Here is a 22,531-nt window from a genome sequence, read left to right as displayed (position 1 = left end):
GCAGGAGAAAGCCCCAGCTGATTCTCTCCGTTCTATGGCTAACAAGCTCACCTGAGTCCTAATCTGCAGCCTTGGCTGTGTCCACCGTGATTAGCTGTTATTCAGCATTTGCACTATTAGAACTGGGCAGAGCCCTTCACAGCTGAAGCAGGGAGTCAATTATGATAGCTTTTCTTTCTTTTTCTTTTTTCTTTTTTTGAGACAGAGTCTCACTATGTTGCCCTCAGTAGAGTGTTGTGATGTCACAGCTCACAGCAACCTCACTCTTTAGGCTTAAGCAATTCTCCTGCCGCAGCCTCCCAAGTAGCTGGGACTACAGGCGCCCACCACAACACCCAGCTATTTTTTGGCTGTAGTTGTCATTACTGTTTGGCAGGCCGGGGCTGGGCTCAAACCCGTCACCTTTGGTGTATGTAGCCAGTACCCTAGGCACTCGAGCTACAAACACCAAGCCATGGGATTGGCCCATTTCTCAAACATAGCCAGAGGGACCTGGCACCACAGATTCCACTGTGGGCTTAAAAGGTGCTTTCTAGACAACTGTTTCCACCCAGGTGATGCTCTCCGTTTCCTCAGGGAACCATGTGTTCACAGAATGGCCTTTTCTGGGATTCGAGGAGGGAAGCGTGTGTCCACAGCTCCGTTTCCACCCAGAAGCGCTCTCCCAGAGGGTTATGGAGACCCAGGTGGACCTCAGAGGCTACTCACTCAGGTGGGAACGTGGGTTATGGGTGAGCAGCAGAGCTCCTGAGGGCTGCCCTCCCCTCCCTGCCCGGAACTCTGGGCGGGCAGGCGTCATGGGGTCAATTCCCAGAATCCCAGGGCCAGGTCACCGGACAAACAGATCAAAGGTGAGGACAGCGTGCAGCCCCAGACCAGGCCTGGCTGGCTGGATGGGCACCATGAGGTGGGAAAGAGCCCCCACGGCTGCTGTGCTGGCTGGGGAGGAGAAAACAGGCCTCGGCCCTCACTGCCCCCACCCTGCCCGCAGGCTGCTGGTCCTCCTGAGCCTGATGTGTTTCTCCCTGGCCACCCCCATGGGCCCGAAGTGGCCTGAGCCCGTGTTTGGGCGCCTGGCATCGCCTGGCTTCCCGGGTGTATATGCCAACGACCTGGAGCGGCGTTGGACCCTAACTGCTCCCCCCGGCTACCGCTTACGCCTCTACTTCACCCACTTCGACCTGGAGCTCTCCCACCTCTGCGAGTATGACTTCGTCAAGGTGCCAGCGGGCTGGGGATGACCTGGGGGGTCCCCAAGGACTGTCCAGGGCTGAGAGACAGACACCTGAGAGCAGGGTGGCCTGGGCCAGGAGGGAGGACAAGCTTGGGTCTGGCCTCCCCTCCCCGTGACCCCCAACCCCACAGCTGAGCTCGGGGACCAAGGTGCTGGCCACGCTGTGTGGGCGGGAGAGCACAGACACGGAGCGCGCACCTGGCAATGACACCTTCTACTCGCTGGGCTCTCACCTGGACGTCACCTTCCGCTCTGACTACTCCAATGAAAAGCCATTCACAGGCTTCGAGGCCTTCTACACGGCAGAGGGTGAGCTGACGGGAGCGTCCTGGGATGGCCTGTCCACAGCTGGGGGTGGACAGTACCCCTCCCTTGAGCTGGGTCAGCCCTGCCTTCTGTGTGTCCACCTCCTGTGGGGCACAAGAGGGACCCATGGCCTGACATCATCTGCAATGCAGACAGCAGTCACAGCTACAAACTCCACTCACACAGATTGAGCCCCACCTGGGCTGGGGGCCCTGAGGTTCCCCCACCAGCCCGAACACTGCTTTGTTTTGTTTTGTTTGCAGTTTTTGGCCAGGGCTAGGTTTGAACCCACCACCTCCAGCATATGGGGCTGGTGCCCTACTCCTTTGAGTCATAGGCACTGCCCCAAATGCACAACGATTTTTTTTTTGGCCTGGGCTGGGTTTGAACCTACCACCTCTAGCATGTGGGCCCAGCGCCCTACTCCTTTGAGCCACAGCACCGCCCTTCAGCCCAAGCACTACTAATGGAGCTTGATTTTAGATTCTGACCCTGGCAGAGACCAGCAATGTGACCTTGGGCAAGTGGCTCAACCTCTCTGTGCTCCTTACAAGTTGCTGTAAGGGTTTGGTGTCTCCTGGGTTTGATTGCTGGCTATGTTCTTCACTAAGTGGGTGGCCTTCATCAGGACACTGAACCTCTCACTGGTTTAAAAGTGGCCATGGGCGGTGCCTGTGGCTCAAGGAGTAGGGCGCCAGCCCCATATACCGGAGGTGGGGGGTTCAAACCCAGCCCCGGCCAAAAACTGCAAAAAAAAAAAAAAAAAGTGGCCATGCTGGGTGGCTCTTGTGGCTCATTGGGTAGGGCACCGGCCTGATATACCGAGGGTGGTGCTTTCAAACCTGGCCCTGGCCAGCTAAAACATCAATGACAACTGCAACAACAAAAAAAGCCAGGTATTGTGGTGGGCACCTGTAGTCCCAGCTACACAGGAGGCTGAGGCAAGAGAATCGCTTAAGCCCAAGAGTTGGAGGTTGCTGTGAGCTGTGACACCACAGCACTCTACCCAGGGCAACAGCTTGAGACTCTCAAAAAAAAAAAAAAAAAATGTGGCCGTTCTTGCGTTTCCCTCCCAGTGTCACAGGGAGGCTGCAATGACCCTAGGCCCATAGAGGGCTTGGCTCTGCACCAGCCTCCTCAGGGCACAATGAGGCCTCTCAGGGCAGCCACTGAGAGGGCTGATCTTCCAAGTCCATGCTCAGGCCCAGAGAACTGTCCCTCCTCCTCCCCTCCTGACTGCCTGCCTCTCCCTGCAGACATTGATGAGTGCCAGGTGTCCCCGGAGGAGGCACCTGCCTGTGACCACCACTGCCACAACCACTTGGGCGGCTTCTACTGCTCCTGCCGCTCAGGCTACGTCCTCCACAGGAACAAGCATACGTGCTCAGGTGAGCGGGCTGAAGGCATGGGGGACCCGGAGCTTGGGCCAGACCCCGCCCTGCCCAGGACCCTCCTGGCTCAAGGCCATCACTGCTGTTCTGCCTGGAAGTGGAGAACCCCAGGCCCTGGCCCTCCTCTCCCCACCGCTTTTGACCTCTGCCCCTCCCCCGCGGTTCCCACTGGGATTTCCTCCCCTTCCTACCCCCACCCCCACCCCCATCCCTACCTCATTCTCTCTTCCCCTTCAGCTGACTCTGGTCAGCATGTGTCAGGTCCCCACTGTGTGCCTGGCACTATCTGGGACCTGAAGCCCCTGTATAGTCACTTTCCCCATTGGACCACAGTCCCCATAGCCTCAGCTCTCAGTCCAGTAGGGGACAGTCCAGCCAGCTACGGGGGAAGAGTGGGGGACCTAGGCCAGCTCCTCTGGCTGAGCCTGGCTCTCCAGCCTCCCTCCCTCCACAGAATGTCAGTGTTCACATTTTGACCTCTTTGGCTGCCACCATGGGACCCCCACCCTGGCACTGACCCTGCCTCCTCTCTTCCAGAGCAGAGCCTCTAGCCTCTCCGCGGGCTCCGGCCTGCCCTGTGTGTCGGTAGCCAGAGCACTTCGCAGGCCACAGCTCTGGGTCAGGCCGAGGTTGCTACAGCCAGCAGCCCCCACAGCCCCCACAGTCCCCACCTGCCTGTAGCCCCTGCAGCCACCATGGCCTCAGCAATAAACCTGCTCCCCTTACTGGCTGCTGTGTGTCTCTGGGTTTGGTGTGAAGGCGGGCCTGGCGGGCACCCAAGGGCCTCTCCTATCTGCCCACCCTCCTCACAGCCAGGTGAACCCCAGTTCAGTGGGAGCCCACTCCATAGGACATATGTTCCTTGGCTAGGAGGGCTTTCTCTAGCCCCATTTTGAAGATGAGACTTCAGAGATAGGCAGGGCCTTGCCTAAGTTCTCACAGGAGAGGGGAGACCAAGGGCTCTTTCCCCACCTGGTCCCCAGAGGCTGAGCTCAGAGCACTCTTGGTCACCTCTTGTTCCGTGGGTACTGACTGGGGGTGGGGGGACCTGGTCCAGACTGGGGAGACCCAGGGAGGTTCACTGAGGGGCAGTCTGGTCTGCCCAAGGATTGCCCTAGAAGCCTCCTAGCTCCAGAACCTGCATTCACTGTGCCCGGCCACCCCCATCCCTCCAGCCTGGGGTGGAGGCAGTGGCAACAATAATGGGGACAGATTCTCCCACAAATGATGGAGCTTTCCCCGCCTCCATCTTGCCAGACCAGAATCAGCTGGTGAGGAGCTTCCTAAATTGCCCCCAGGCAGAGTCCAGCCCCTTCCTGATTGTTCCCTGGAACCAGGGGAAGCTGGGCTGGTCCTGGCTGGGTGCCCATGGGAAAATTCTGGTCAATAAACTTGGGAATTGCTGGCCTTAAGGGATTTTGGAGAACCTGGAAAGGACCCCTGGGCTCAAGGATTTGTCCTGGCTCTGAATCCTCCCTTCTTCTGGCACCATCTCCCTCCCCTGCAGTCTGGCAAGACTTGTCTTCACTTCTGGGGTTGTGACTCTGGCCCCAGATGCCCATCACCCACCCAAGGTGGGCCCTCTGGCCAACTTCCATCCCAAATCCCAAGTGCCGCCTGTTTCAGCTAAAGCCCCAGTGCAAGAGAAGTCCCCTCCCAAAGTCCTCAGCCACAGGGTAGGATGCTTGGTTTCTGGTGATGCTGCTGGCCGACAGGAAAGGGGGGAGGCAGCTGGGCTGAAGGGGAGGGTCATAGATGTCCCAGCCATATCCCTGCCCCTCACCCTGTTCCTCAGAGGCAGCACCCTGCTGTCTGGGCTGACAGAGGAGGCACCAATCACCGCACCCCATCCTCTGTCCTCCCAGCCCTGTGCTCAGGCCAGGTCTCCACTGAGCGGTCTGGGGAGCTCAGCAGCCCTGAATTCCCACGGCCTTACCCCAAACTCTCCAGCTGTACCTACAGCATCCGCCTGGAGGAGGGGTTCAGTGTCATCCTGGACTTCGTGGAGTTCTTTGATGTGGAGGCGCACCCTGAAACCCAGTGCCCCTATGACTCCCTCAAGGTCTGGTTCCTGGGGCCCTCACCTTGTCTAGACCCTCCCCCTCAGCCCAGCTGCCCCCTTTTCCTGCAGCACTGTCCCCATGCTTCTGTCCCCCTGAACGAACCCCGTCCCTCTGCAGACACTCCATGGGCGTCCAAGTCAGGCTGCAGCCTTCTGAGTGAGGGCTCGGGGGGATCCTCCATCTTCCACCTGGGTCTGCCCTATCATTGTCTCCCTGAACTGCCTGGGGTGGGGGTGGCTCCCCTCTGACCCAGGCAGGACCCCTGGCAGCAGGTCCTGTGGTTTCAGAGGCCTCTTTTTCAGATTCAAACAGGTAAAGAGGAATATGGTCCATTCTGTGGAAAGACATTGCCTCCCAGAATTGAAACAAAGAGCAACACTGTGACCATCATCTTTGTCACCGATGAGTCAGGGGACCACAAGGGCTGGAAGATCCACTACACAAGCACAGGTGAGCAAATGGATCTCAGATCCTGGGGGAGGGTAGAAGTTCCCTCTCCTCTGTGGGGTGTCAAGAAACTGTATAGGATGGAACCCTTTCTGGGCTAGGCCTAGAAAGGGAGACCAGGTTTGAGTGGGGTGGTCTGTGAGGCAGTGGTCCCATAGGAGAGGCATCTCTTGTCTGTCCCTCTCCTCCCATCCTTCCCCCTGTCCACCCATGCTCCCATCCTGTGGATGTGTAGCAGGGACGCATAATGCAGATGCCACAGTCCTCACAGCCTCTGCTCTTGTATCAGTGAGGGGACGGTCAAAGCAACACGACCAAAGCCCTGTAGCAGGCACGGCCTGGGAGCCAAGCCCTGGGCAATGTGAGAGTCTGGAAGAGAGACCTGGCCCAGCAGGGACTGGGTGCCCATGACAGGAACCACCAAGATTGGGTTTAAAGGATAAAAGTTTTGAAAGGTATTGCAGGCGAGGGAAGAGAACGTGCAAAATTCAAGAGTTCGGCTGTTCCAGGTGCACAGCTGTGGACGGGGAGGTATGGGAATGAGTTAGGAGTTGGGAGTGGGCTGGGGTAATCATGGAGGGCATGGCCGAGGGCTGCTGTTCAGGGAGTCTGCAGCTGGGCCTGCAAATGCGGTTGTCCGACTGTCCCCAGCTCTGTCCTCCGAGGCTGACAGAACTCCACTTCTACCTCACAGCAGACACTCAAACAACAGAAGCCCTAGGCTCCCGCAGGGCCACCAAGGCTGTCTCTGGAGACTGACCTGCATGGGACTGAGGGTCAGAAGCCACGCAGAGACCTGGGCCCAGAGAGCAGCTGTTGGAGGGTGGAGGGGTCTCAGCCATGGATTGGCAGGTTCTGAGGGAAGGTCATAAGTACAAGGTGAGAGCCCACAGAGAGAGCATAGGACGGGTTGAGGGGGGGACAGAGGGGAAAGCAGTGTCTTGGTGGCCTCAGCAGAGCATATAGTTCCTGGCCTGGGCTAGACCCTCCATATGTGGAGACTGCACTATCTCGGTACACATCCCTGGCTTTCTCAAGTTCCAAGCAAAGCAACAAATCTTAATTTGTACACAAGCAGTAAAGAGTTTCATCTTGCCTTTGGTTTTAAATCTTGAGAACCCTACCCCATTTGTGGCAAGCCTTCTTTACATGTTAAGTGTTTCACTCGGGATTGCTAAATTCAATCTGGCCACTATAGACCACATGACAACCAGTAAGCCCACGTTCCTCCGTGCAGCCCTGCCGTGCCCTAACCCGATGGCGCCACCTAATGGCCACATCTCGCCCATGCAAGCCAAATACATCCTGAAAGACAACTTCTCCATCTTCTGTGAGACTGGCTATGAGCTTCTGCAAGTGAGTTAAACCCCACAGTCACTGTCGCTTTGAAATGTGTACATATTGATGTCAGCAGATATGAGAAAGGAAAATGGGAAAAGGGAAAACAGCTGTGTGTCACCGTGGTTTCCATCATCTAAGCAAAACCCTAAATATGAAAGAAACAAGTTGGGCGGTGCCTGTGGCTCAGTGGGCAGGGCGCCGGCCCCATATACTGAGGGTGGCAGGTTCGAACCCGGCCCCGGCCAAACTGCAACAAAAAAAATAGCCAGGCGTTGTGGCGGGCACTTGTAGTCCCGGCTACTCGGGAGGCTGAGGCAAGAGAATCGCCTAAGCCCAGGAGTTGGAGGTTGCTGTGAGCTGTGATGCCACGACACTCTACCGAGAGTGATAAAGTGAGACTCTGTCTCTAAAAAAAAAAAAAAGAAAGAAGAAAAGAAAAAAGAAATAAGTTGTGGAGGACAAGAGGGGTGGGGTATAGAGAAGTTTATGGAGAATCCTGCCTTTTTTTTTTTTCTTCTTTTTTTAGGGACCACTGTAATGAGGTCTTGTAGTTGGGGAGAGAGAACAGAATCTACTCCTCTGCCCTTTTTGGTTTTTGTTTTTTTTTGAGACAGAGCCTCAAGCTGTCCCCCTGGGCAGAGTGCCGTGGCATCACAGCTCACAGCAACCTCCAACTCCTGGGCTCAAGCGAGTCTCCTGCCTCAGCCTCCCAAGTAGCTGGGACCACAGGCGCCCACCACAACGCCTGGCTATTTTTTGGTTGCAGCCGTCATTGTTGTTTGGCGGGTCCGGGCTGGGGATTCGAACCCGCCACCTTAGGTGTACGTGGCTGGCGCCTTAGCCGGTTGAGCCACAGGCGCCGAGCCTTTGTTTTGTTTTGAGACAGAGTCTCACTCTGTTGCCCTGCGTAGAGTGCAGTGGCATCATCACAGCTCATAGTAACCTCAGGCTCCTGGGCTTGAGCAATCCTCTTGCCTCTGTCTCACAAGTAGCTGGAACTACAGATGTGTGCCAACATACCCAGCTTGGTTTTTTTCTATTTTTTCTTTTTTTTTTTGTAGAGACAGGGTTTCACTCTTCCTCAAGCTGGTCTTGAACTCCTGAGCTCAAGCAGTCAGCTTGCATTGGCTTCCCAGAGTGCTAGGATCATAGGCGGCCTCTGTCCTTTTAGTTACATCAGCTTTGGAAAGCTGATGATTTAAATGGGCAACTTTTCTGTTTGTTCACACATGACCGCAACTTTGTAGAGCAGCTGAAACAACAGAAAGATGAGTTTATCACCCTTCTTCCATGTGCTCTGTGATAGCGCCTGGTATTAAATTAAGATCCTCCCCTGCTCAAATGATCTCTCCATGCAACAACTCCTAGGCCCAGAAAAAATTAGCCACAGGAAAGAGTATATTCTGCAAAGTTATAAATAGTGGTCACTGTTAAGGGAGAAGGAATATAATTTAAAAAAATGCTTAGCATGTTGCTTGAGGGGCACAGGTAAGAGATTAACACATCCTCTTTATGTTCTTCAAAATTGTCACTGAGTCCCAGTGGTAATAAGTAATAACATTGAAATGATAGCTGTGCAATCCCCAGTCCTGTGGAGGGTCAAAAGAAAAAAAATACACTTTTCCCACTTTGCAAACTTCTTGGGCAGGCGCTTCCCCCCCAGGTCCCTTAGACTGCAAACTTGTTCAGTTTCTGATTTAAGAAAAACACAAATCCTGGCATCCTTTGAAGCATAAAGCTTCTGCCAAAGTCACCATCTTTAATTTTACTGTTTGATTTTAGAAAAAACGTATTTCAGTTTAGGTCAAAAACATTTCCTTGTACATGACTGTGACATTGAAAGCTGACAGAGAACACGCAGACAAAACCCAGAAATGTTTTAGTGTTTCAGCCTCATGTCTGATCATGCCCACTGGCCCCAAACTTTTGACCACAACTCTCTGGCACTTTATATAAGGAAATGGTGGAATGTTAGCAGGAACTTTGAGATCTGATATGTTCTTGGATTACAGTAAAAACCAAAGACATATCATGACTGCTGCGAAGGACAACATTTGATTCATAAAGTGCCAACACACACTGAAAGATGAGCTACACAACATGGGTGACTTATGCGAGCAGGAATCTTGGCAGCAAATGTGCACATCCACCGAGGCAGCAGGGCACACACAGACACTAGTCACCTGACTGTCACCTCCTCGGGAGCGTCTTGTGACACACTACAATAGGAGCTACCAAACAGCACAGCTTTGGGGAGTAATTTCATGATGTAAACAAGGAACTTAGTATTTTCTGAATTCTCCTTTAGGGTCATTTGCCCCTGAAATCATTCACTGCAGTCTGCCAGAAAAATGGATCTTGGGACCAGCGGATGCCCGAGTGCAGCAGTACGGTCATGTGGTGACTACGCTCCATACCTTCCCCACTGCACTGCTTCCACCGTATCTCTGGGTTTTGTTGTTTATTCTATTTCCAGGGCTTTGAGTTCCAAGTGTGCTGCTCTTCCCTACCCTCTCAGCTCATCCTTACGGGGTAAAATAGAACCAGGCCACGCGAGTAGGGGAAGTACCAGTATTTGCTTTAGCAAAGGGTGTTCTTGAAAATGTTTTTCTAGGGCGGCACCTGTGGCTCAGTGAGTAGGGTGCTGGTCCCATATACTGAGGGTGGTGAGTTCAAACCTGACCCCAGCCAAACTGCAACAAAAAATAGCCAGGCATTGTGGTGGGCGCTTATAATCCCAGCTACTCAGGAGGCTGAGGCAAGAGAATCACCTAAACCCAGGAGCTGGAGGTTACTGTGAGCTGTGTGGCTCCACAGCACTCTACCGAGGATGATAAAGTGAGACTCAGTCTCTACAAAAAAAAAAAAAAGAAAATGTTTTTCTAGCCGGGCATGGTGGCTTATGCCTGTAATCCCAGCACTTGGGAGGCTGAGGTGTGTGGATTGCCAGAGCTCACAGGTTCCAGACAAGCCTGAGCCAGAGCGAGACCCTGTCTCTAAAAATAGCCAGGCATTGTGGTGGGCACCTGTAGTCCCAGCTACTCAGGAGACTGAGGCAAGTGAATCACTTGAGCCCAAGTTTAAGGTTGCTGTGAGCTATGACAGCATAGCACTCTACCAAGGTGACAAAGTGAGACTGTCTCCCAAAAAAAAAAAAAACCAAAACGCAGAGTCTCACTTTGTAGCCCTGGGTAGAGTCCTATGGCGTCACAGCTCACAGCAACCTCCAACTCCTGGGCTTAGGCCATTCTCTTGCCTCAGCCTCCCACGTAGCTGGGACTGCAGAGAAAATGTTCAATGTAACAATGCTCATCACAGAAGATGGGGAGTATAGAAAATTACAACGAATATTTTAATACCCATAATCCCACCATGTGAGAGTGTGGTCACTGTTACTGTTGTGGTGAGTATCCCTCTTAACTACACATCTCACACCAGTGAACATACACATGGGACCGGAGGTAGGGTGGTAATACATGCATCCACACCCTCCTGAGTAATGTGTACTTGACAGACATTTTTTTTTTTTTTTTTGAGACAGAGCCTCAAGCTGTCCCCCTGGGCAGAGTGCTGTGGCATCACAGCTCACAGCAACCTCCAACTCCTGGGCTCAAGCGAGTCTCCTGCCTCTGCCTCCCAAGTAGCTGGGACCACAGGCGCCCGCCACAACGCCCGGCTTTTTTGGTTGCAGCCATCATTGTTTGGCGGGCTGGGGCTGGATTCGAACCCGCCACCTTAGGTGTATGTGGCTGGCGCCTTAGCCACTTGAGCCACAGGCACCGAGCCAGAATCATGTTATCTTAGTTTTACACTTACCAAAATATTTTTAGTATATTTTTTTCTTTCTTGAGACAGTTTCGGTCTGTCACCCTTGGTAGAATGCTGTGTTGTCAGAGCTCACAGCAACCTCAACCTCTTGGGCTGAAGTGATCCTCTTGTCTCAACCTCTCAAGTAGCAGAGGCTTCAGGAGCTCACCACAACACTGGCTCTTCTTAGAGACGGGAGTCTCACTCTTGCTCAGGCTGGTCTTGAACCTGTGAACTCAGGCAATCCACCCTCCTCTTCCTCCCAGTGTTAAGATGAAAGGCGTGAGCCACCACGCCCGGCCTAATTTTTTTTTTTTTTTGGTAGAGATGAGGACTCAATACAAGTTGATCTTGAATGCTTGGCATCAAGCAATCCTCTCAGAGTGGTAGGATTACAGGCATGTGTGACCATGCTTGGCCATTCTTTATTTTTTGAGTTTCACTCTGTCACCAAGCTGGAGTACAGTGGCGTGATCATAGCTCATAGCAGCCTGGAATTCCCAGGCTCAAAGTGAGCCTCCTGCCTCAGCTGCCATAGTAGCTGGAACTCCAAGTGTGCATCACCACACTGTTTTTTGTAGAACTGAGTATGGGGAGGTCTCCTTGCCCAGGCTGGTCTTGAGCTCCTGGACTCCAATGATCCTCCCACCTAAGCCTCCCAATGTGCTGAGATTACAAATGTGTTGAGCCACCATACCTGGCTAAAGGAACTCGTTCTTTTTTTGATAGACTAGCTGTCACCCCAGGTAGTGTGCAGTGGCATCAGCCTAGCTTATGGCAACCTCAAACCCCTGGGTTCAAGAGATCCAGTTGCCACAGCTGCCCAAGTAGCTAGGACTACATGAGTACACAAACACACCCGAAACTCCGGAGCTCAAGTGATCCTCTTCAGCCTCCCAGTGCTACGATTACAGGCATGAGCCACCATGCCCAGCCCAAAGAACTTTTAGATTGAAATCACCTTGCGGCTTTTGTCTCACAAACTGGTTATTTCACATTAGTAATGTCGTAACAAGTGTGATTTCGAGTCCAAACTTGAGGCATGAGTGATGAAACTGCCCCATTTTTCTTTAGCAGTGCTTCTACAAGTTCCCCCTGAAAAGACATCAGGGAAAGCTGTGTTTTTCTATTGTGTCCTTGTCTGTCTCTCCAGCCCTCTGAATTGCAAACTGGGTACTATTTTACATCAAACCAGACTGTGCCTTGTAGCTTGCTTTTCTGCTGCAGACCTTTTTTGTATGTGCAGTGAGGGTGCTAAGAAATTTTCTAAGGTCAACTTCCCCTGTAACAGGAATAAAAGAGCAAGTTTTAAAATCACTCAAGGGACCCTCTCCACATCTAGGGATGAAATGGACAATGTCCACTGTACAGAGGAAAATAAAGATGCCTCCAAGTTTTAGCACCGCATGGCACAACCACAGGATTAGCTGCTTATGGTCTCCACTTGTTTAATGTTAGTACTGAAATTACAAGTGGATCCTTCCCTCCCCCCATTCTTTACAGTTGTTGACTGTGGCCCTCCTGATGATCTGCCCTGTGGCCGAGTGGAGTACGTCACAGGTCCTGAAGTGACCACGTACAAAGCTGTGATTCAGTACAGCTGTGAAGAGACATTCTACATGATGAAGACGGGTGATGGTGAGCACATTTTTCAAAGTTGGGGGTGGGCAACATTTGGAACTTGAGCTCTCATGATCTGAAAATAAACTTTAACCAACATTTTTGGCTAAGACTAGACAAAAGATTAAAAGGCACTTCCCCCACCTGCTAAGTGAAATATTATAGCTAAGGTGACTTTAATGTCAATTTACAAGAATCTGAAAACAGATCTTATCTAGTAAATGACTACTACAAACACACAATATATTCCAAATGGTTTAATTTAACAAGTCAAAACCTTATCATTAAGCACTTGAGATCTTGATACATATTCAAGTTACACATCTAAAAGGTTTCCACTTTGCAAACAAACATGGTAATGCAGAGCCTCCTATTTATGAAATCATGTAAAATGGTTACTCAGACACTTCTATTTCCCACTGATGCTCAAGAATCAACATTTTTCAAGAGAGTATTCAAGCAAATGACAACCATCTTACACATGCAGTTAAACATTTTTGCTTTTCCAATGATTTGCAGGTAAATATGTGTGTGAGGCTGATGGATTCTGGACAAGCTCCAAAGGAGAAAAATCGCTCCCAGTCTGTGAGCCGGGTAATGGACACATTTATACAAGGGATTCCTAATTGATGGAAAGTACAACTGGGTAGGAGACAGTAAGGAGAGCTTTAGCTGTGGTAGGCAGAAATGTGACTTCAGCACTTGGCTCTTAGGCTAAGTTATTATTTCCAAATAGTATGTTCTCATTATCCCCCTTCCATGTGGGGAGGTTGTTAGGTGCTGACTGCATCAGTCATTTGATTATTTTTGACCTTCTAACTAGGCAAGCATAAAAAATTAAATGATTTTTAAAATTCTCTTGAACAATTTATACATTTATAAACATGAGTTCTTCTGTTGTTACCTTCCTTCTCTGTAAAAATGCTATTAAACCCCAAAGTTAATAACTTCATTATTTCCCTAAGCAATTGTTTTCAACGACATCTAGTTTTTAAACATTAATACAATTTACCCTTTAGTAGTACTTAAAGAAAAAAAATTTTAACCAGAATTGGCTCCAAAGATAATAGTTGAATAGTGATTAAAAAAAAAAGACAGAAAGGTAATAATATAGTAATAATCATTACCCCTGTGTTATCTGGCCTAAATTAGTTTTCTACAAACCTATACTTGGCTGATAAAACAGGTTTTTTTTTGGTAAGTTTTAATACAAGTATATTGCCACCAACAGGAAACATACATATGCTATATTAATGAGTTTATTTAGTTTGCAATACAGACAATTAGATTTAGTGTTTGGAACAATCAACTAGACCGAAAAATAGTAATTTCTTAACTTTAAAGGTCTTGGCCACAACTCTTGACATTCTAATTTTTAAAAATTTACACGTTCAAAGGTAAAATTTTGCAAGTTCTGATACTGACCTTCATTTCTGCTTTCCCAGAATTACACAATACTCCCATTTTACAAGTGAAAAAAAACACTGTCAACAAAAAGATTCTGTCCCAGTGCATCAGCCAATTCCTATATGCCCTATTAATTCCCCCAGTCTTAAAGATCAAGTTTTTTTCTCTTTTAGAGACAAGAGTCTCACTTTGTCGCACTCGGTAGAGTTCTGTGGCCTCCCAGCTCACAGCAACCTCCAGCTCTTGGGCTTAGGCGATTCTTTTGCCTCAGCCTCCTGAGTAGCTGGGACTATAGGTGCCTACACAACACCTGGCTATTTTCTGTTGCAGTTTGGACGGGCTTGAACCTACCACCCTCGGTATATGGGGCCAGCACCCTACTTACTAAGCCACAGGCACCATCCACAGATCAACTTTTTAGCAAAACAAAATTTCCAGAAGTTAATTTCACTTATCTCACTTACTGAGGAGTTAAGAAATACCTAAAGGCTTCTATCAAGTCTTTGAACTGTGTTATTTTAAAACAGCCTCATCACTTGCCCATATAGGTGGTCAGACACTCGCCAATTCACGTTAATTTTTGGCTGACGTTAAGTATACACAACTCCATGATGGTAATAATCAGCTCTATATATGCTTCTTTCCTCAGTCTGTGGACTATCGACTCGGACTACAGGAAGTCGTATATATGGAGGGCAAAATGCAAAGCTTGGTGATTTTCCTTGGCAAGTCCTGTTATCAGGTGGCACTACAGCAGCAGGCGCACTTTTATATGACAACTGGGTCCTAACAGCTGCTCATGCTGTATATAAGCAAAAAGATGATGCATCCTCCCTGGACATTCGAATGGGTGCCCTGAAGAGACTATCACTTCATTATACACAAGCCTGGGCTGAGGCTGTTTTTATACACGAAGGTTACACCCACAATGCTGGTTTTGACAATGACATAGCACTGATTAAATTGAAGAACAAAGTTGTAATCAATAGCAACATCATGCCTATTTGTCTGCCAAGAAAAGAAGCTGAATCCTTTATGAGGACAAATGACATTGGAACTGCATCTGGATGGGGATTAACCCAAAGGGGTTTTCTTGCTAGAAACCTAATGTTTGTTGACATACCAGTAGTTGATCATCAGAAATGTACTGCTGCATATGAAAAGCAGCCCTATCCAGGAGCAAGGGTAACTGATAACATGCTCTGTGCTGGTTTAGAAAGTGGGGGCAAGGACAGCTGTAGAGGTGACAGTGGAGGTGCATTAGTGTTTCTAGATAATGAGACACAGAGATGGTTTGTGGGAGGAATAGTGTCCTGGGGTTCCATAAACTGTGGGGAAGCAGGGCAGTATGGGGTCTACACAAAAGTCAGTAACTACATTCCCTGGATCAAGAACATAATGAACAATTTTTAATTTGCATGTCATCAACCAGTAAGTGATTCCTTATTTTTAGAAGTACTTGTGAAAGACCTTAGCAGCAATGTGACCCTGAGATGCATCAACATGGTAGTTGTTTCTCCACACAAAAAACAAAACCAAACTCCACATAAACCTGCTGTTGCCTTTCCACTTGCTAGCGTAACTCCATCCTCCATCAGTTCAAACCATCAGAGTGGCACTCATCTTTGCCAGCCCAATTTAAGCTCACTGTTAAATTGCTTTTTTAAAAGACCAGTACCTTTCTTTATATACTGACTGTATTTCTATAAATTGCCTGTTCAGACTTGTTCTGTTTCTGAATTTTTTTTTAATTGATCTCCAATAGTGTTTTACATATGCTTGCAATACTGGTTAACCTCGAGTCACTGTTTTGGGTTAATACTTTAGCCCAGATATTGACTGATTTCCATGTTAAAAACCAATACCACAAGATGCTGGAATGTAATTTTTCACTTATCAAATTGTTGCACAAAAGGTACAGGGAATAGTAGTACAATTTCACATTGTCAAAGACAATATAAACTTTCTAAATTCAAGGCAACGGGGCAATACATTTCAGATGAGATTGGTGTGCTCAGTGTAGTATGGCTGTAGACTGGTCTTTTTTAAAAGCATGCATACTCTTTGACCTAGCAAATCCAAAGCTAAGAATTTAATTTAGCTGCAAGCATGTTCTTAGCAACTGGAAATAACCTAAATAATGTCCAAATTCTGAAGACTGAATAAAATGTGGCATTACCAGATGATGAAGAACAACATGGAAATAATTGTGACATTATAAAATTCTGTTATGTCCTTTTCTTCCTACAATGAGTACGAAATACTCGGGGCACAGTTAAGCCAAAGGAGGAGGAAAAAAACCCCACAGCAATAGCTGAATAAAGCACAGAACTCTAATGCACAAGTTAAGAGCTACTCGCCTGATGTTCAACAAAATATTCTTTTTTTTTTGTAGAGACAGTCTCACTTTATTGCCCTTGGTAGAGTGCCATGGCATCACACAGCTCACAGAAACTCCCAACTACTGGGCTTAAGCCATTCTCTTGCCTCGGCTTCCTGAGTAGCTGGGACTACAGGCGCCCGCCACAATGCCCGGCTATTTTTTTTTTTTTGGTTGCAGTTTGGCCAGGGCCGGTTTGAACCCGCCACCCTCGGTATATGGGGCCGGCCTCAACAAAATATTCTAACATCTTATGAATTAGTGAGTTTACTTTTTCTTACTAAGGACAAAATGTTGATTTCAACTTTAAAATGTAATTTTAGTTAGCTATTCTTCCCTAAAAAGTTTTAATAGCTAACATGTAATAAAAAAGTTTTTCAGCCTAGCTAAAGTTACCATTATATGTAGAAGTTCCTAAGAGTTTGGCCTAATTTCCCTTGTGTATATAAAGTGCAACTTCTTGAGACTCAACTTTTAAGGTAACTTTCCAGCATCTTTGTCATATTAAAAAAAGAATCATGTTTTTCCAGTAAGACTCCAGACACTAAACTCTGGTGGCAACAAAAATTTTTATTCAACTGGTTCAAAAAAATTTTAGAATGAATGCATTTAGATGACCAAATAAAAAACAAATCTTTGCCAAATAGTTTAAGTACTTCTACACTTCAACTTTTTTTTTTTGGTTTGGGTAGAATAAATACCCGTATCTATGTAGTACCATAAACATGTTAATAAAAGGCTACTCAACATCGAAAGCCTTCTATGACCAGATTTACACAAGTGTAAATAAGGGATTAAAACCATGCCATTGACAAGTTAACTTACCCCTGGGCTCCTTGAAGGCTTGTCAGTTTAGTCTTTGGAGGTCCCCGAATACCATTTTAAGTGTTACCATGTTACTGCTGCTGAGTAATAGTGCAAGTGCTAAAATGCAAAATTCAGATGGTACAGGGTTTGGAAATCATGCAGATTTAGATGCAGGAAAAAAAAACAACTCAAGATCCTTTTACAGAGGAAACTGAATAACGTAACAATGTGGCGATCACAAGTCTAAAGGATGACTTCATTTATAAAGTGTTTAGAGCACATAACTTGCAAAATGACAAACCTATTTATCAAAGTCTAATTAGGTAAGGGCATTAGGTACTACCAACACAAATACTGTCACATTCTTCCAATTAGAAAATAAACTCAACTCTCACAGAATTACTAGTTACATAAAAAGTACAAGAGAATATTGTTATTGCTTTCACAGACTTAACAGTGCATGGTGAGAGCCTTGAGTTTTGCAAGCAATTTTATTCAATATTATCTCCCTCCACCTTTGGAAGACAAAGCCCACTTCACTTAACACTTCCACAGACAACCCATCCTAATAGTTCTTAAAGCTATCAGGCTTCTTAATGGATTTTAGGCACAAGTTAATTTGTGGTTTCTTCTACTTTATCCCTATTGCAATTAATTCCACTTTTCAAATCCCAAACTAGAAAGATGCTAATAATCCCTTCTTTTCAACTGATATGCTTTGGTACAAAGCGTTTGAAAATAATCAACATTGTTTTGCCCACTCCCCCAAATATTTTTAGAAGGCGTGATTTCCCAATGGAGATTTATACAGGCCATGTAAAGAGAACATCACCCAATGCACAGAGGCACTAAGAAAAAGCTGGAGGGTACTGCTTACCATTTTAGGTGCGGTCACCCAGACTTTTTAAAAACTAGATTTAAAAAAAAAAAAGCTTTTCACTTTGGACAATGCAAGAACAAATAGCAATTAAGTCTGGGTATCAGGTGTCAATGCATGACAGATGATGAATCCATTTGACTTGAGACAACTTTTCAAATAAGTTTATTTGAAGCAAAATAAACTACTGCCAAGAAACTTTATGAAAGTTCCATCTCAAAAGGGTCAAAAAAGGGGAATTAACTGCTATGAATTCTTTGCATTCAGGGCTGCAAAACAAAGACACATATTATTTAAATCAGTTTTATTTAAGAATTTCCAACATTGACAACTCTTATAAAAGCATCCAAGCACAGGACACGGAACTGCAGCAAACAGCATGCTTATGGGCCGCTAACAGACATTAGAACTTCCACCCTTCTTTGAGACACCTGAGCTCACTGGTGAACTCTGCTTCCAAGTACTCCTGCAAAGCACACCACAAGCTCAGTCCATGTTCTCAACCCATCAGCTTCAGTTCACATTACCACACTTACAGATCAATAACAGAAGAGAACACACACCATACAGCATTCACAGCAGTTGACAAAGGGGTAGGGGAAATACAAGTATCGTTTCACTTAACACATTCAGCTAATATGGGTTATCTAAGAACAAAACTCACTTAAAGTCTTCCAACAGATGTGGATGTCCTTTGAATGCAAAAAACATTCGTACATTATTTGCTATCATTGCTCTCTGCACACGCTCTCACCAAAGCCACGGGATCGAGAGACACATCTCGCCAAGTTAAAAAATATCCCTTATGCACCACCAAGTCTCTGCACGCGCTCTCCTTTTCTCGCTCATACTAGCCTTTCATGCCTCGGCACCACCATCAATCCCACACAAGGTTTCAAAAGTTCAAACAGCCTTCTGGTTCCATATCACAGCCTTGCGTTCATAGCGTTGATACGACTCCATGAAATAAAGTAGCGGATAAAAATGGGACACCCACCGTCAAAGACGAAGCCTGTGATGCGTGATGACGAATTCTTGAATGAGAAAGCATGTAGACAGAAGTATTCCTATGGCAGAATATTTACAGCACTACTTTCAATGAAGTGCTTCTTCCATAAACATTTGAAATGAGATGAACTGCAGAGATTAAATGAAGGCTTCATATTGTACTTTTGTATATGAGGGGAGACAAGTGTTAAAAAACAAAAACAAAAGAACCAAACACTGTGACATCATGATCTCCCAAAAGGAGATTTGCTTAAGGAAAAAATCCATATGGTGGGGTTCAAATTAAAACAAGGAAAAAAGAATGTAGTTCTAATCAATGGTTTCCATTTTGAACATGCAAAGAATTCACTTGACAAGTCCAGGGATAAATTATTACAGGAGAAACCGTCTGATATCAATTGTAGTGTTGGTTTACCAAACAGGCAAACAGCAGTTCGCTTTCAACCACTCAATATTTCAACCCTTCATGTAACAAAACTTATAAAATTCCTTTAGCTCTTCCTTTTTTTCTAAAGAAAATGTCAAAAATACTGCTGAATATACTCCACACTGAACAAACCAATTTTGAAAATTCTTAGTACATATGTATTTTACAATATACTTACCATGAGCATAGAAAAATTTGAATTCCCACCATTCCACAGCAACCAGCCATAACCCAGTCTACATCCCCCAGCCAGAAGACTTAGAATCCATGCTTGAACCAAAGCCTCCATTAAAACCACTGCCTGACCCTGCATTTGATGCTGACCCCCAACCAATTGCTGCACCAGAATTAGAACCACTGTAAGAGTTATTTCCAGAACCAAAGGCCTGATTTGGCTCTCTCTGCATGTTGCCTTGGCTTTGGTTATTACCTGATGGACCTGACTGGTTCTGCTGACTGGCTAACATGCCCATCATACCCCAACTGCTCTGCAGTGCTGCCTGGGCTGCAGCCATCATTGCTGGATTAATGCTGAAAGCACCAAAGTTCATCCCACCACCCATATTACTACCTTGATTGTTCCCCAAGCCAGCTCCACCCCCTCTACTATTACCAAATCCACCCTGATTCCCAAAGCCACCTGGATTACCACCAAATCTTCCACTTCTTTCTAACTGTCTATTGCTATTGTGCTTAGGTTCGGCATTGGATATATGTACGCTGACTCCTTTAATGATCAAGTCTTCTCCACAAAGAGACTGGGCAACCTGAAAGAAATAACAGATGTAAGCAAGGGAGATTGAGCCACTGACTCTCAAATCAAAGCAGCAATAAAACCTAGATTTCAAGCATAATTTATCTAAGCTGGAGAGAAAATAAGATCACTCTTTCAAAAGATATATGATATGCAACATTCTCAAATGCCACATACTGAAAAATATCTAAAAGCAAATACATCTTTAGATATTCTAGATATACCACAAATACCACAAATACCCCACACTTTACAAGATCAGAAAGCTTAGTTACGTTGACAATTAGCTAGATAAGAAATGTTCAAGAGAAAGCAGCTAAAACAGAAATCACCAAAAAGGAGAAAGCTAATTAACTAGGACAAAGTATTAAGGAGGAAAATACCTGATCATCTGCAAACGTAACAAAGGCAAAAGCCCTGAATGGTTTGGGGATGAAGACATCCACCACTTCTCCATACTGACAAAAGAACTGCCGCAACTCATCATCAGTCATGTCCTCTGTGCAGCGCCCAACAAATACCTTTCTGCTTCTCAAAGGTTCATCCAGGCTTTGCTGGTTAAATCAAATAGACGAAAAAAAGCAGAAATATTTCATGAGCAAAGAAAAGGGCATTATGGTAGGATATAACAAGAAGCTTTCTGCCTTGTATAGCCAGAGAATCAATAAAAGGAGGCAGATTCTTACTTTTTCACCAGCTCTCCTTTTTTGTGCCTTCTGTACCAGTTTAAAAAACAACAAAGAATTTCATGGTACAGCCTATTACTACCAGGCTATGAACCTGTACATGTTCCCTTACTGAATACTGCAGGCAACTGTCACATAATGGTAAGTATTTGTGTATCAAAACACATCTCAGCACAGATAAAGGTACAGTAAAAACATGGTATTACAATCTTATTAATCCTATAGGACTATGCTGATATATGAAGTAATTCATTTTCAATGCATGAATATATTTGGATTTAAGAAAGTCAACGACTAAGAAATGTCCTGATATTCTATTTTTTTTATTTTTTTGAGATAAAAATCTATGTTGCCCTGGGTAGAGTGCCGTGGGGTCATAGCTCACAGCAACCTCCAATTCTTGGGCTTCAGTGATTCTCTGGCCTCAGCCTCCCAAATAGCTGGGACTACAGGCGCCTGCCACAACTCCCGGCTATTATTTAGGATGATGAGTCCTATCTGCTTGCTTGAAACTAGTTAGGTCTTTATGATAACATTTATATACGCTGATCATCTTTATGGTTTCACATTTAAATACATAAGAAACTACTAATTAGACAGATAACGAAAAAGGAAGAAGAAAATGAACAAACTTTCAGTTTGGAGGGGTGACGAGATAGATATATTAAACATAAAATATTCACCACCCATTAAGGTCCTAAGGCTTCAACAAAGCAAAAATATTTCAAGAACACACTGCCACTACCTTTTCCAAGTACATTTAACATTTTCACATTATGTTTTTAAAAGTTTGTCAGCAAAAATTTCCAAAGCACAGAGGAACAAAGTACCTTAGAATTAGGAAGTTTACAGTCACACCATCGTCCATCTATCATATGTCGCTGTGACATTACTTTCACCTGGGTTTCATATTCCGTAAAACGAACAAAGCCAAACCCTTTTGAATGACCAGTTTTTATATCTTTCTTGACCTAGGAAAGATGATAAATTCACTCTAAAACTACACATACACCCCCGTATCAATGCCTTTCTCGAGATAGAGTCTCACTATGTTGCCCTCTGTAGAGTGCTGTGCCATCACAGCTCACAGCAACCTCAAACTCTTGGGCTTAAGCGATTCGCTTGCCTTCCCAAGTAGCCAGGATTACAGGCACCCGCAACAAAGCCTGGTTATTTTTCTGCTGTAGTTGTTATTGTTGCTTAGCTAGACAAGGCTGGGTTCAAACTTGCCGGCCTCATAACCACTGTGCTTCGGGCTGAGTTTTTTTTTTTTTGAGACAGAGTCTCAAGTTGTCACCCTCAGTAGAGTGCCATGGCATCACAGCTCACAGCAACCTCCAACTCTTAGGTTTAAGCAATTCTCTCACCTCAGCCTCCCAAGTAGCTGGGACTACAGGCGCCCGCTATAATGCCCGGCTATTTTTGGTTGCAGTTGTTAACAGGCCCAGGTCAGGCTTGAACCCTCCAGCCTCAGTGTACGTGGCCAGCACCCTGCTCACTGAACTATGGGAAGTGAGCCTCTTCCTTTTTTTGAGATAGTTTTCATTCTGTCACCCAGTTTAGACTGCCATGGCATGATTATAGCTCTCTGCAATCTCACCTAGACTCTTAATAGCTAGGACTATAAGCACACTCCATTAAACCCATTTAGATACCAAGCTAGAGTGCAGTGGCTCACTGCAACCTTATATTCCTAAGCTCAAGCAATCCTACAGTCTCAGCTTCCTGAGTAGCTGACACTATAGGTATATACAGCCATGCCTGGCTTATTTTTAAAAATTTTCTGTGGAGACAGGGTCTCACTGTGTTGACCAAGCTGGTCTCAAACTCTTGGACTCAAGCAACTCTCCCACTCTGGCCTCTGAAATTGATGGAATTATAGGTCCTGACTAAAGAGTTTTTTTAAAAAAGGAAGTCTCGGCTCGGCGCCTATAGCTCAACCGGCTAAGGCGCCAGCCACGTACACCTAAGGTGGC

General features: G+C 46.4%; 2 protein-coding genes across 7 annotated transcripts in view; one reads left to right on the top strand and one right to left on the bottom strand.

Annotated features, from left to right (window-relative positions):
- The first annotated feature begins 852 nt into the window (after positions 1 to 852).
- On the top strand, positions 853 to 15,366 carry MASP2 (mannan binding lectin serine peptidase 2). Of its 2 annotated transcripts, XM_003793266.3 has the most exons (11): positions 879 to 907; positions 992 to 1,220; positions 1,366 to 1,543; positions 2,797 to 2,928; positions 4,797 to 4,993; positions 5,297 to 5,444; positions 6,679 to 6,797; positions 9,091 to 9,169; positions 12,093 to 12,227; positions 12,729 to 12,803; positions 14,266 to 15,366. In XM_003793266.3, the coding sequence occupies exons 1-11, from the start codon at positions 894 to 896 to the stop codon at positions 15,027 to 15,029; spliced, it is 2,070 nt and encodes a 689-aa protein (XP_003793314.1). In that variant the 5' UTR covers positions 879 to 893; the 3' UTR covers positions 15,030 to 15,366. The 2 variants fall into 2 exon arrangements, with proteins under 2 accessions (XP_012662758.1, XP_003793314.1); XM_012807304.2 differs by lacking the exons at positions 4,797 to 4,993; positions 5,297 to 5,444; positions 6,679 to 6,797; ... (2 more) ...; positions 12,729 to 12,803; positions 14,266 to 15,366 and adding an exon at positions 3,469 to 3,656 and having other exon boundaries at positions 853 to 907.
- Positions 15,367 to 16,546: 1,180 nt separating this feature from the next.
- The window catches only part of TARDBP (TAR DNA binding protein), a 10,808-nt gene continuing 4,823 nt past the window's right edge, over positions 16,547 to 22,531 (bottom strand). The window contains exons 1-4 of one of the 5 annotated variants that reach the window (XR_001161439.2): positions 21,386 to 21,614; positions 20,253 to 20,423; positions 18,678 to 19,882; positions 16,547 to 17,949 (exon numbers count right to left, since the gene is read on the bottom strand). Coding sequence is in view for 2 of the 5 variants with exons in the window: in XM_012807305.2 (XP_012662759.1) it covers positions 19,352 to 19,882; positions 20,253 to 20,423; positions 21,386 to 21,445 (762 nt within the window). In the remaining 3 variants the exon portion in view is untranslated. Of the gene's footprint in view, positions 19,883 to 20,252; positions 20,424 to 21,385; positions 21,621 to 22,531 lie in introns of those variants that run through there. The other 4 variants (XR_002774242.1, XR_001161438.2, XM_012807305.2 and 1 more) reach the window with 4 other exon arrangements.

This window comes from Otolemur garnettii, unplaced genomic scaffold (assembly GCF_000181295.1).
Source record: "Otolemur garnettii isolate 467f Iridium unplaced genomic scaffold, OtoGar3 scaffold00067, whole genome shotgun sequence".
NCBI lineage: Eukaryota > Metazoa > Chordata > Mammalia > Primates > Galagidae > Otolemur > Otolemur garnettii.
Note: the sequence above shows the minus strand (reverse complement) of the source record. Positions and strands in the feature narration are given on the sequence as shown.